Below are 12,655 nucleotides of genomic sequence, written 5' to 3' on the forward strand. Positions count from 1 at the left end.
GAATGCAAAATGACCTCGGATTCCAGGAAAGTAAGAGATGGCCCTGTGGTTAGAAAAAAGAAAGAAAAAAATCAATGAGGGCATCCAACAAGGTTGAGAAGAGGGAAGAATTTAGCTCCATTGCACGCCCACCACCCCCCCCCCCCCGGACCTCTCCTCATCATCCCCCAAAACATGCATGCCCACCCAAGCACACTCCCTCTCCCAAAGTAGAATGTCACCCCCTAAGCTCGGAGCAGCCCCCACCTGGAAGATTTGGAACCAGTCCCTAAATTGCTATGCTGGCCTGTGGGGAAGTTCCCAAGCGATTTCTATGAGGCGGGTTGGACAAGCTTCGTCACCAGGTAAACAGGCTCCTATGTGACCCTCTGTTCGGTATGATGTTCTAGTACCCAACTGTAGCAAGTGCTATATGAGTGTCACAAATTACACACTGATTGACTTCAGTGATGAAGGCAGAATGTTTCTAGCAAACTTCAAAGGTGACTTGGAAAGTTGGGTGTGAAGCTGCGTAAGTAATGAGAATGAGCAATCAAATATTTTACTCATTGATAATGATGATGTGGCACATTTTCAACTAGTTGCAAAGGTGATTTGCAAAGTCACCCTCAGGCAATAGATTAGAAACTGGCAAAGCATGCTTTGAGGACCAAATCTGGCCCTCCAACCTGTTGTTATAAATAAAACTTTACTGGAACACAGCCACACCCATTCATTTACATACAGTCTAGGATTGTTTCTACACTCTGTGCAACAGACACTGTGTCCCTTAATGCTGAAAATGTTTACTATCTGCCCCTTTGCAGAAAATGATACAATAATACTGTTACATTTGGAATGTATTATTCCAAATTGGAAATTTGGAAGTTGCTAAAAGGACAGACTTTAAAAGTTCTCAGCACAAGAAAAAAAACTTGTAACTATGTGTGGGAACAGATGTTAACTAGAGTTCTTAGGTGATCATTTCATAATGTATGCAAATATCCAATCGTTGTACAGCTGAAACTAATATAATGTTACATGTCAATTAAACCTCAATAAGAAAATAAATTGTTGGGGCTGGCCCGGTGGCGCAGCGGCTAAGTGAGCATGTTCCACTTTGGCGGCTCGGGGTTTGCTGGTTTGGATCCAGGGTGTGGACATGGCACTGCTCATCAAGCCATGCGGTGGTAGGCGTCCCACATAGAAAGTAGAGGAAGATGGGCACGGATGTTAGCTCAGGGCCAGTGGTCCTCAGCAAAAAGAGGAGGAGTGGCAGCAGACGTTAGCTCAGGGCTAATCTTCTTCAAAAAAATGAAAAAATTTAAAAAAAAAGAAAAGAAATTGTTAAAAAAAAAGAAAAAGACTGCCAACCCTTGGACTAGATGAATGCAGATAAACCTACAGCTTGTCCTGTGACAGAAGAAGCAGACCAGAATCAGACTTCTTAAAAGATACAAAGTTTTATTAAACAAACCTGGAATCAATAGTCTTATTACATAAATTAGACAGCAGTAAAATTTTCCTAGAGTATATATACAAATCACAGTGATTTTCATTGTGCAAGGAATTGACAGGAATAGAAACAGGCTTTTTTTCTTCTTCCACATGAGAAGCTGGGATCACCCCGCAGGGACCCATCCCAGGGGCGCACCACACCTGCAAAGGCACTCCATCTTGTGTCTGTGACACACCCGACAGCAGTCACATGGCCCTGGAGGCGCGTGGGCAACTGGGCCAGGCTGCCCATAGTACGGCGCAAAAACGAAGGAAGCTGTGACAGCTCTGCAGAGCTGAGAAACAGTCTCAGAGGACAAGGGAAGACTGCGTGTCCAGTGGCTTCAAATCCCATCTGGTTAAACACACACTTAATGACTTTAACTTAAATAACAAGTGTCCACCACAGAAGATCAAACACAAGCGCAACAGAATATCTTAAAACACAATAATTTATAGCAAACTGTTACAGAGCATTTCTCCTTTATTACGAAGGACTGTTCCCTTGGATGCAAGCCCACAGGGTGTGCAAAGCACACTTGCTATGAAGACGTTGTGGTGGGTAAAAACAACCCTCAAACACCCCACCTCCACCAAGACACACACACGCGCACACACACGTCCCCCAAACGAGCTATCCAAATACATTATTAACACAACTATTCATGTGCTTTCCTTTTAGTTTTTTGGTAAGTGGACATCATCAACTCAACCTGGATTTATTCAGAAACGGGGACACACGGTACAATACACGGAACTTGCCCAACGTGTGTAAAATACACGTTAGGGAGATGGACCAACGAGAGAAGCACAATCTACGTGTCTCTACAGATCTCTACAATTGGAGCAATCGAGGGCTTCTGTGATGGTGTTAATTTGGGGATGCAAAATGAACTGGCCGGAAAAAAAAAATCCACCCAATTCTTTTCCTGCACTAGTAGCTGGAGTGAGGATTTTGATGTCCTAATGGGATCTGATGCAGCCTGAAGTGCTCAGATGGGTCAGCAGCCCTTGGTGCCTAAAGAATGGTGCACTGGGGTCTTTAGTTAACAGCACTGAGCCATATTTTCACAGTTCAAGTGGTCCAAAATCTAGAGGCAACTTAGGTCAACGTAGAAATGGCAAATGCATCCCACATAACTCAACTGTTTAGCACGACTGGTGATTCTGTCATTGGTAACAAGTTAGACTTTAAGTATAGATGCCTAGAATGAAACAAAACATACTAGATACTTATGAACAGGTGATGTGGAACTGCTCCACAGGCAGAGATAGGAAGCAGAGTTTTAAATCACTGAGATGGCGTGAAGTGGGCACGCGTATCTTGTTGCTGGGGCTTCTTGCATATTCTGTTGTGTTGACAGCAGAAATTACGATTTGCCCGTTGCTGCAACAGATACGTTTATGCTGAGCAGGATTCTGACTTCTGCCATGGAGGAAGTGGAAGTCAGCAATGCAAATTGTATGATATGCTGTATGACCAGGGTGATTTTATTTCCTTCTTATCTTTACAGACGCACATCAAAGCAGGCTTGTGACATTCCCCTTAGGAAAACATGACCCGCCTCAGTATACTACTTCTTGCAAAATATGCATTGCCTAAACATTTTTTTTTAAATAGTGTTCTTATTTAAGAAAACTGCCAACACACAAAATTGCATAAAACAAATCTATAATTTTTTAGATCTGAATTTTGTGATTATTTCCATGAACTTTCTTCAAAGCTTTGCACACTGATGATATTTGATCAGATACATGAAAATTTCAGAATGTCTCCACTGAATAACTATTTTTCAATTACATGTGGTGACTGTTTCATGTGTTTGGGACTCATTTTGATTAAACCAGTCTTTGCACTATATCACACCACTTAATTTATAGCCCAGCCATGGGCAGTTAACACACGGCATGTACCACTTTGCATAGTGAAATGGGCACAATCGTCCAAGGTGAATTTAACACCATTAGGTATTCTTGGAATTCCTTTTAATTTTTACTTTGTTTTACATGGCCGATGGCTTATGACAACATTTTTAAGGATTACATTAATGTAATCAATGCATTCCAACATTTGCTTTTCCTGCATATTTGTTCAAAATTAAGGCAATGTATCTCAAGGCTTTCTTGATGCTATTTTCATCTCATATATTAAATTATGGACAGTAAGAATTAAATCTAAAAATATGCATATGGGTCCATGTGTCTATGTACAATGTTTCATTGCATTCAAGGTGTTTCATTTATTTTTTATTTTTTTAAGCAGAAGCCTCCACAATAATGATAATTTATCTTTATAGTGAGAGGATGTGAAACATGTTTTTTTCCTTCTAGGTCCATACCTCAGTGCACAAAGTCACTTTGCCAATTTATCCTTCTAACGTTCAATGATGAAATCATTCAGAAATCGCACTCTAAATTTTTAGCCCATTTTGGCCCGCCACTTAATCCCAACAGGATGGTGACCGAGCAGTACAGACTGAAAATACAATTCTGTTGGAACACTTACAGAGCGCACCCTTGGAAAATAATTTTTCATTGAGTTACTCATCGTAAAGAGTGTATTTTTTACTAAATCTTGTACTCACTCTCACCAACTGAGTTGATTTTAATTTTAATTCAAAGAACAGGGCACTTATGAGAAGGGAAGGGAATATTTAGCATCTTCCATTTCATTGTCTTTTAAAGCTTTCCTAGGTGTGAATTCTCGTGATTCATCCTTCAATATACAGAGCCCTTGCCTTCTGATTTGTGAGTGGAATCTGGCCAAATCTGATGAGCATTTCCTTTGACATTTTGCTACTTAAAAAAAAATGTATGACCTTGCCAAACGGCAGCTCTCCACACCCCTAGCTGTGCCTGCAGAAGAGAAAGGGAGCCAAGCACTATGGGAAGAAATGCCTTCCTGGACACGGCATGGAAAAACCACATCGGAGGGTAAGAACCTGCCAGGTGACTCAAGAAAAGCAGAGCTGCAGAGGCTGAGAGGCACCCAGTCTTCCTTCTCCCTGCACCCATTCTCCCCAACATACCCCCAGGTCAGACTCTGCCCCCATCCTGGCTGCCGAAGGAGCTGGACCTTTCTGGGAAGAGCATGAGGGAAAAAGGAGGTTGAGGGGGTGATCTTGGAGGTCTGTGAAGGTGTACCCCTGAAGACTCTAGAATCTACTTAAATGCACAGACCTCCACGGGGAGGTCATGGATGAGCCCTATGACCAGAAACACAACAGATTCGTGCAACTCTGTTTTTCGAGCTGAGACAGAATCAACAGAGAATGGCAGCCCGTTGAGATATTTACAGCCAAGTTCAGAACCAGGAAGGAGAAGCCTAAGAGAGAAGGAAGTGAATTCTGGGCAGCACAGACTCCAAGGACCTCTATCCACGCCCTGTTTCTGGGAAGTCCCGTTATTTAGCAATATACTCCTCGTGGCCCACTCCACATCTGGCTTTCATTAAGTCAGTCCTTAGGGGAAGATGATGCAGAGTACTCTTCAGAGTATCTTCATGATCAGGTCCAAAGACAAAAAAAAATCTCACCCACTGATAATTCTGCAGAAGCCCACCCGATTTACGAGACGAGAGTGTGTGAGATGGACTCAGGCTGACCCTTTACAAGGAGAAATGAAACTAAGCAGAAACAATCTGCATGCTTACGTCCTAGAGAGCATTTGTTTCTTACTTTTCCCAAAACGAAAGGTAAAAGAAAACGTTTGCATGAAGGTAGTCCGTGGGACTGAGCCGGTATAGAAAGTCATTTGTCAGCTTTGGGAGGTGTATATTGTTCAAGATATTCAAACTGGAATTTTAATAGGTAGCCACCTCTCTCCAGAGTACAAAATTTTTGAATGCAATACAGAAAATTTCCTGAATGCATTTCTTTCCTTGAACAACTTTTATAGTCATTGGCTCGTCTTGGATTAAAATTCAAACCCACATCTCCTGCCCTCTCCTTCCAGTTTCAAGACCTAAAGTGACCAGACAGGAAGCACTAAAGATATTGGATGTGGACCACCACAAGATATTTTCTTCACAAATAACTATAAAATGCAGATAAGATGACAAAAAAAAAATGCACACGTCATAGTTTTTAGATTTTGTCCCCAAGAGAACAGATTCTTGAAAAAAAAAATTTGAAAAATAAAAACCATAGGCTCTGCAAAGTATGAACAGTTACATCACTGCATAATTCCTGTGCGCCAGTCATATCGTCTTTTTTACACACGCAACTGCACACGCACATACACGCAATCTGTGGTTCTAATGGAGCACGTTCAGATCAAACTTATAAAGTTGAGTCTATGAGAAATACCCAGATATCACAGTAGGAACACACGCTAGAAGGTCACATAAAATCTACAATGGAACAATTTTTCATAACTTCCTACTGTGCAGTAGATTTCCAGTTGCTTAAATAACTCAGGGTCCATGAATTTCTCCAACCTCTTTATATACATCCGGGCGTGGATAACGGTGGAAATGTCCTCATCTCATCAAGAAGACGCTTCTTCAGGTCTGCTTATGAGCAGTTCCTCATCCCAGGCAGGCTCAAAATCCTGTTTCTGGCACGAAATAAGACAATGGAGTTTGTCAGTTTCTAGCTAAGTGGGTAAATTTTGTAATCATCCTCATAACACACAAGAAACCAAACGTTCCTTTGAAATTCTTCTTGCAAAGATCCACAAGGCTGAATTCTAAGTGGGGGGAGATGCCTAATAAAAAAAACTGAACAGGATTTTCAAGATGGGTTTCAAACGTTAGGCGATCTCGTCCTCCACAGAATTATCCATCCTCATTCATGGGAAGAAGGGAGATTAATTGCCAAGGAAGACTGGATCCTCGTCTCAATTTGCTTCGCCGCCGTGAACCTACAGCTAGACAAAGGCTTTATTATGACGCAAAGTAAGGTGAGTTTTCCCCTGCCAGTTGTCTAGCGCCCTCCTCCACCTGCTGAAAAGCACACAGGGTCACTCAGGGTCACTCACAGGTGAACGTCTTTGAGTAACACAGTCCACAGTCTGCTCTGGAGGGCCGGAACTAAGCTGAACTGGTGTCTCATCTATGGGAGAAGATTTTGCATCACGACAAAATATCTTCTTACCCAAGAGCATCACACCTAATCATCCTTGGCTGAAAATGCCACACCGTTTTTCCACTTCACGTGCAAATTACTGTCAGCAAAATGACTGAGATAGGTGAAAATAGTAAGGTGCCTGGTTTTTCGAAGATGGGCGCAAAATCCAAATCACATGAAAAAATAGAAAGCAACGTGGTCATGAAATGATCTCTTGATTTCCAAGGCTTCATCAAGAATATCATTCAAACAGTGCCCCCGCCATTGGCCAAAATACATTAAAAATGACTCCACTAGGAAAAATCCTATTGAAATACACATTCCCAAGAATATAACACTGCTGTGAGAAAGGTTATTTGTATCTGTGGAATCTCCTTACAGGATAGCTTGGGTAGTTTTTTGTAAAAAATATTATTCACTGAGGATAAGACAAAAAGCACTGGATGGCAGCTCTTTGTTAAATAATTCCACACTACCTCTATTAGAAAAAGGCTCTCTTCTTCTGGCTTACCAAGAAAGTGTTGTTCACGAGAAGACAAAACAAGTCTTTTAATCATCTAAATGACTGGACAAAAATAATTCATAAAATGTTATGGGCAAATCCGACAAAATCAAAGCAACTGATTAGACCAGAAAAAAAAAAAAAGTGAACAGATTGAGGAACACCTTATGATTTTTAATACCCATAAGTGGAATTCAGGAGCTCTGCAGAAGCCGGAACAGCTGAAGACACTCCTCATTTTAAGAAAACTGGTCACCATCATGAAAGCGATCATTGTGTGTTGAAAGATTAAAATGCGCCAAGCAGACATGATACTTTCTCATGGATACAGCCAACTATTTCTCTATTACGTTTTTCCTCAATCATTTTAATTTCATCCAGTTTTCCTCTCAGTGTTTCCATGGAAATGGCAGCAGAGAGTGGCGGCTTCCCCTGTGCCGTGAATTCCTCCCTCCCAGATCTCAGCAATGGTGTCCCATTGCCAATGGTGTTGACGAGACAATTATTTTCCCCCTCCTCGTAAGTGCCATTAGGGAAATAAAAATGGGAAAAACAAGATATATCAAGGAGCAGACATCTCACTGGCAATATCTGTAACCAAGTGATTTAGAATGGGGGAGTACCTGAAAGAGCTTAACTACCCATATTAAAAAAAAACTAGACCTTCAAAGTCACAGAGTCACAGACTCTATAGTCAGAGTCACAGGCCTTTAAAAGGTTCAAAAAATAACAGACTACTCAAAATCACTTGTTTCACATCTCAAATTAAGCTTAGCAAATTTCACGAGGCATTCTCCGGTATGGTTACTTTTTACCAAAAAGAGACCCAAAACCCTTTTGAAAACACTTGGTAAGTGTTGTAAGGGAGCTAGTCTGGAACTCGGGGGTTCTGGAACACAAGAACTCAGGGTTTCCTACCCAAACAAAGTGTGTCTCTCCAATGCTTAGGCACATACAAATCTCTAGACATAGATTCTGTCCCTGTGGATCTGTTTGGGGACTGAGATGCTGGAGCTGATCTGATGCTGCTGGGCTACAGTGCACACCTTGAGTAACACGCTCTGGGGGGTTTATTAGACTGACACGTGGAAGGAAGGACTGTCTGCTCCATCGCTTGTGTCCAAACGGGTGAGGGAAGCCCCACTTGGTCAACGCAATATCCCCTTGACACGACGTCCTGTCAACCTCGCTGATTTTCAATTACTAAGAATAAAAATATACCTTCCGGATGTGGATCCCTGTCCTCAGAAATTCTTGAAGACTTCCAAATCTTTCGGCGACACCGGAGGAGCTGTGTTCCAGTCATTCTCGGGATAGGCTTCGAAGTTGGAGGTATCGCCCTCACCACATACTTTGGGCACGATGGGGGGCTACGGGATCAGACGAGACAAGAAGGCATAGTGAGAAAGTAACAGGGCACACCTGGATGATACGTACATCCCTCTACTTCACATAAAAATGGAAATGATTAAAAAAATAAAAAACATGGAAAACCTGGAACTAAGATATTGCAAATGAGGGATCAACCATCAGTCTAAGGAATGTTCATGTAGTATGAGGAATTAAGAGAAGAAGGTACCCAGGACTTGCTTCTGAAATTCTAAAATGCAGAACCACATGGATTGTTTGTTAAATGCAGATTCCCAGGCCTGCAACAAGCTGACCAATTCTGATGTGGCTGGTCCAGCGTCTAGACTTTGGAAAATTCCAGAAAGATGGAAAGAGAACCAGATTCAGCTTTTATCACTGATGCCAAGATTCAATCCTGCATCAATAGAATGAGGCCACGAGGACTGAGAAGGGGGTCAGAGAACTTTTCCTGTAAGTAAATATTTTTGATTTTGTGGGCTGTACAATTTCTGTTGTGACTGAAAATTCAACAGTGCAACACGCTGTGACTGTAGGGGGAAAGCAGCCATAGAAAATATGTCAATGAATGGGTGTCGCCAATAAAACTTTATTTATAAAAACAAGTGGGGCTGGATTTGGCCCACAGGTTGTACGTTGCTGACTCCTGGACAGATTATTGCCCTACCCACGTCCAATTCAAAGATTCTGTAATGCAGGCAGATAGCAACTAGTTTTCTCTATTCCTATGAAACCATTATGTTTTGTTGAGAGCCTGCAACGTGTGTGGTGAGCACCACCCATCTCGCCAGCCCTGCAGGACTGATAAAAACCTGGATGTTTCACAAGTGACTTGAGGCTCAGTGCTGTTAGAATCTTCAAGTCCAGTCCAGGACGAAGACCTAGATTTGTCCCAAATCTGTCTCAAAGCCCTGTGCTTTCTAAGAGACCACAGCAAAGTAGATGCAGCTAGAGCATCCTGACAGAGAACCAGCACGTAAGTGGATTCCACAAGGAGTATTTTAATTTCTGTGTTGACACAGAAACAGGTCAAGTTTAATGAGAAGTATCCTATGTTAAAAAAAAGAAAACCTTCTTGTCACTGCGATGTGATATGCTCCATCAGCAATTACAGTCTGTACATCAAAGCACAAACTGTATTGAGTGGTCAGGAGGAACGTCAAGTCTCAGAAACAACACAGAACTTCAGGTGAAGGCTGTCACATTCCGAGGTGACTTAGAAATATCACGCCATGAAGTCGACACAGTAAAGTGTGTACTTGATACCCACTCAGGACAACTTCCATTACAGAATGGTCCAACCCGCATGTGAATATATCCTGTGTTGGTTCCTTGAAAGACTATAAAGGTTTATAAAGATTTAAAAAAATCATATGGGGGATGGACAAAAGGGTTAGGGGCACGTGTAGATGGAGACAGAGAAAAACTAGAACTATTGGTGGGGCTGGCCCCAGGACTGAGCGCTTAAGTGCATGCACTCCACTTCGGGGACCCAGGGTTCGCCGTTCCAATCCTGGGTGCAGACATGGCACTGCTCATCAAGCCAAGCTGAGGTGGCGTCCCACATAGCACAACCAGAAAGACCTACAACTAGAATATACAACTATGTACTGGGGAGCTTTGGGGAGAAAAAAAAAGGGGGGAAGACTGGCAACAGATGTTAGCTCAGGGCTAATCTTCCTAAAAATAACAAAAATAGTAAAGTTCACATAAATCTTACATGTTAAAAAAAAAATAAAAGAAACTAGACTATTGGTGGTGAGTACGATGCAGCCTATATAGAAGCTGATATATAATAACATACAGCTGAGGGGCAGCGCAAGGGTGTAGTGGTTAAGTTCACGTGGTCCACTTCGGTGGCCCAGGATTCACCAGTTCAGATCGTGGGTGCAGACCTACACATTGCTCATCAAGCCATGCTGTGGCAGTGTCTCACATAGAAGAACTTGAAGGATGTACAACTAGGATACACAACTATCTACTGGGGCTTTGGGTAGGTGAAAAAAGAGGAAGATTGGCAACGGATGTTAGCTCAGGGCAAATCTTCCTCACAAAAAATAAAAAAATAATGTACACCTGAAATTATACAATGCTATAAACCAATATGACTTCAATAAAATAACTTTTTAAAAAAAATCAAAGAGTAACTTGAATAGTGTCATTTCCTTTTGTCTTTATGCCTCCACCCAATAAATGAGCTATTTCTATAAACCAGGCACCGTGAGTGAACAGAAGGGGCACGATTCTGGCCTTCAGGAAACTTCTGGCTCAGTAATGGCTCTCATGCAGTGTCTCAATCTTGGCTGCACGCTGTGATCCCCTGGCAAACTTATAAAGTTATGAAAATGAAATTACACAGAGACACCTCTTCCTGACCATCATTTTGGCAAAAAGGCAAAAGTTGCACAACTCACTGCTCTTGAGGCTGTGAGGAAAGAGGCTTTCTCAAAACATTTCCCCCGGAATTGCAAAAATATGCCATTTCTAAGGAGGAGTATGCGGCATCATTACCAAAATTTCAAATGCCTCTATTTTGACCCAATGGGCTCATTTCTGGAAATTCATTTTCACGCAAATGGAATGGACAGGATTATTCTTTGCAGTAGAAGATTGGAAACAACACACGAAGGAATTATCATGTCGTTTACAAAGAATAAGAGAGCTATCCAGGTATGTGGAAAGATCTCCAGGTTGTACGGTGAAGCGAAAAAAGCAAGACTGGAATATTGCATGTATGACACTAGGTTTTGTGTAACAATGGGGAAAAGATAAGACTATGTATATCCACACGGGTTTATATCAGCCTAAAGAAACTCTGGAAGGATACACAGAAAAATCTAATAAACATGGGTACTTATAAGCGGCTGGGAGGGGACAGAGCAAAAGACAGTGAGACTTGTCAATGCATGTCTTTTAATATTGATTTGGCTTTTGAACAGTGCAAATATATGACCTATTCAATTTTTTTAAAATAAGTTAATTTAATACAATAAAATACTTGGACATTAAAAGCAATTCATTGACATCAGAGGTCTGGGTTGACCCCTACAGTCTGGGCAGGAGCCCAGGTACCAGCATTTTTAAAGTGTGTCCATCAACTATGAAGGGCACAGTTGAGAACACAGCTATTGAGGACTCCTGTCAAAAACACATTCAGTTCGAAGAAAGATGAGCCACAGAATATTCTCCATCTAATCGAACGCCATCACTGTGCAATATCCGTAAGTGCTGGACACATGCCCTACCTGTGTTATTCCACATGCCATCCCCTGTTAGAAAGGAGGGGAATGAGACTCATCATGGTCCTAGAGCTAGGGAGGGATGGAGCCAGGTCTCAAAAAGTCCGACCACAAAAGCCCCATCCAGGTGCCTCTTTAGCGCTAAGACATCCGCTAAATAGGGAACTTGGCTCATTAATAATTCGAGATGATCAGGTGTATTGTACAAATTATGCATCCACCACAGTCATAGAGTCAGAATCTGTCCCCAGAGAAGGAGAGCTCAAGGATGCCAGGTTAGTTAAGAGTTGCCCGTTGATGTATGTTGTACCTTCAGTTTCCTTTGGGGCACAGCCTCCCAGTCCACAGTTCGGAACCACCGATGTCGCTTCACATCATCTGCTCCATTCTTCAAGAGAAACATGCATCATCAGTGTACAGAATTTTGACAGGACGGGAGAAAATATATTCCAAAGAATCACTACATTTTTTAGTGTAGAAACAAAAAAAAAAAATTAGCTTGCTGTGTTTTGAGTAATTGTCCCTGGAGTGTGAGCTATTAGGAAAATCTCTAAATGAGGTTGTTTGTGTTTTGTTTGCCTTCCTTCATCGTAGAAACAAATCCAGTCATTACGCTCATGTGCACACTACTCTGGACCAAAAAGCAAAGTATAATTATGGTTCAGATCCTAGGCATAAAATCAGACAGATGCACAGCGATTCCCGAGTTTGTTACCTGTTTCCATCTTGACAATTTTCTTTGATATTTATTACCCTCATCTTACAGACATAGAAACTGAGGTACGCTAAATGATGTGATTTGCTCAGTATTGCCCAGCAAATAAATCACATGACTAGGACTCAAACTGAGGAAGTCCAACTTCAGAGATCTTCACCACCACCCAACATGACTTTCCAATTCACAATGTGTAGTAAGGTGTGTCTACTTCACTCTCAAGTGTTGGCGCCAATGGCTACCTGGCAGACATCACTACCATCATGACCTCTGAAAATTCCTCCCA

The 12,655-nt window shown here is 41.9% G+C and overlaps 1 protein-coding gene across 10 annotated transcripts in view; it reads right to left on the minus strand.

The window, feature by feature from the left end:
* PRKX (protein kinase cAMP-dependent X-linked catalytic subunit) overlaps window positions 1–12,655 on the minus strand; it is a 166,890-nt gene that overhangs the window by 74,445 nt on the left and 79,790 nt on the right. For 7 of the 10 annotated variants that reach the window (XR_011535762.1, XR_011535763.1, XR_011535764.1 and 4 more), the window contains exons 7-9: window positions 11,965–12,042; window positions 8,269–8,417; window positions 5,915–6,033 (exon numbers count right to left, since the gene is read on the minus strand). Coding sequence is in view for 3 of the 10 variants with exons in the window: in XM_070603605.1 (XP_070459706.1) it covers window positions 8,292–8,417; window positions 11,965–12,042 (204 nt within the window). In the remaining 7 variants the exon portion in view is untranslated. Of the gene's footprint in view, window positions 1–1,423; window positions 6,685–8,268; window positions 8,418–11,964; window positions 12,043–12,655 lie in introns of those variants that run through there. The other 3 variants (XM_070603603.1, XM_070603604.1, XM_070603605.1) reach the window with 3 other exon arrangements.

The sequence above is a fragment of the Equus przewalskii genome, chromosome X (assembly GCF_037783145.1).
Source record: "Equus przewalskii isolate Varuska chromosome X, EquPr2, whole genome shotgun sequence".
NCBI lineage: Eukaryota > Metazoa > Chordata > Mammalia > Perissodactyla > Equidae > Equus > Equus przewalskii.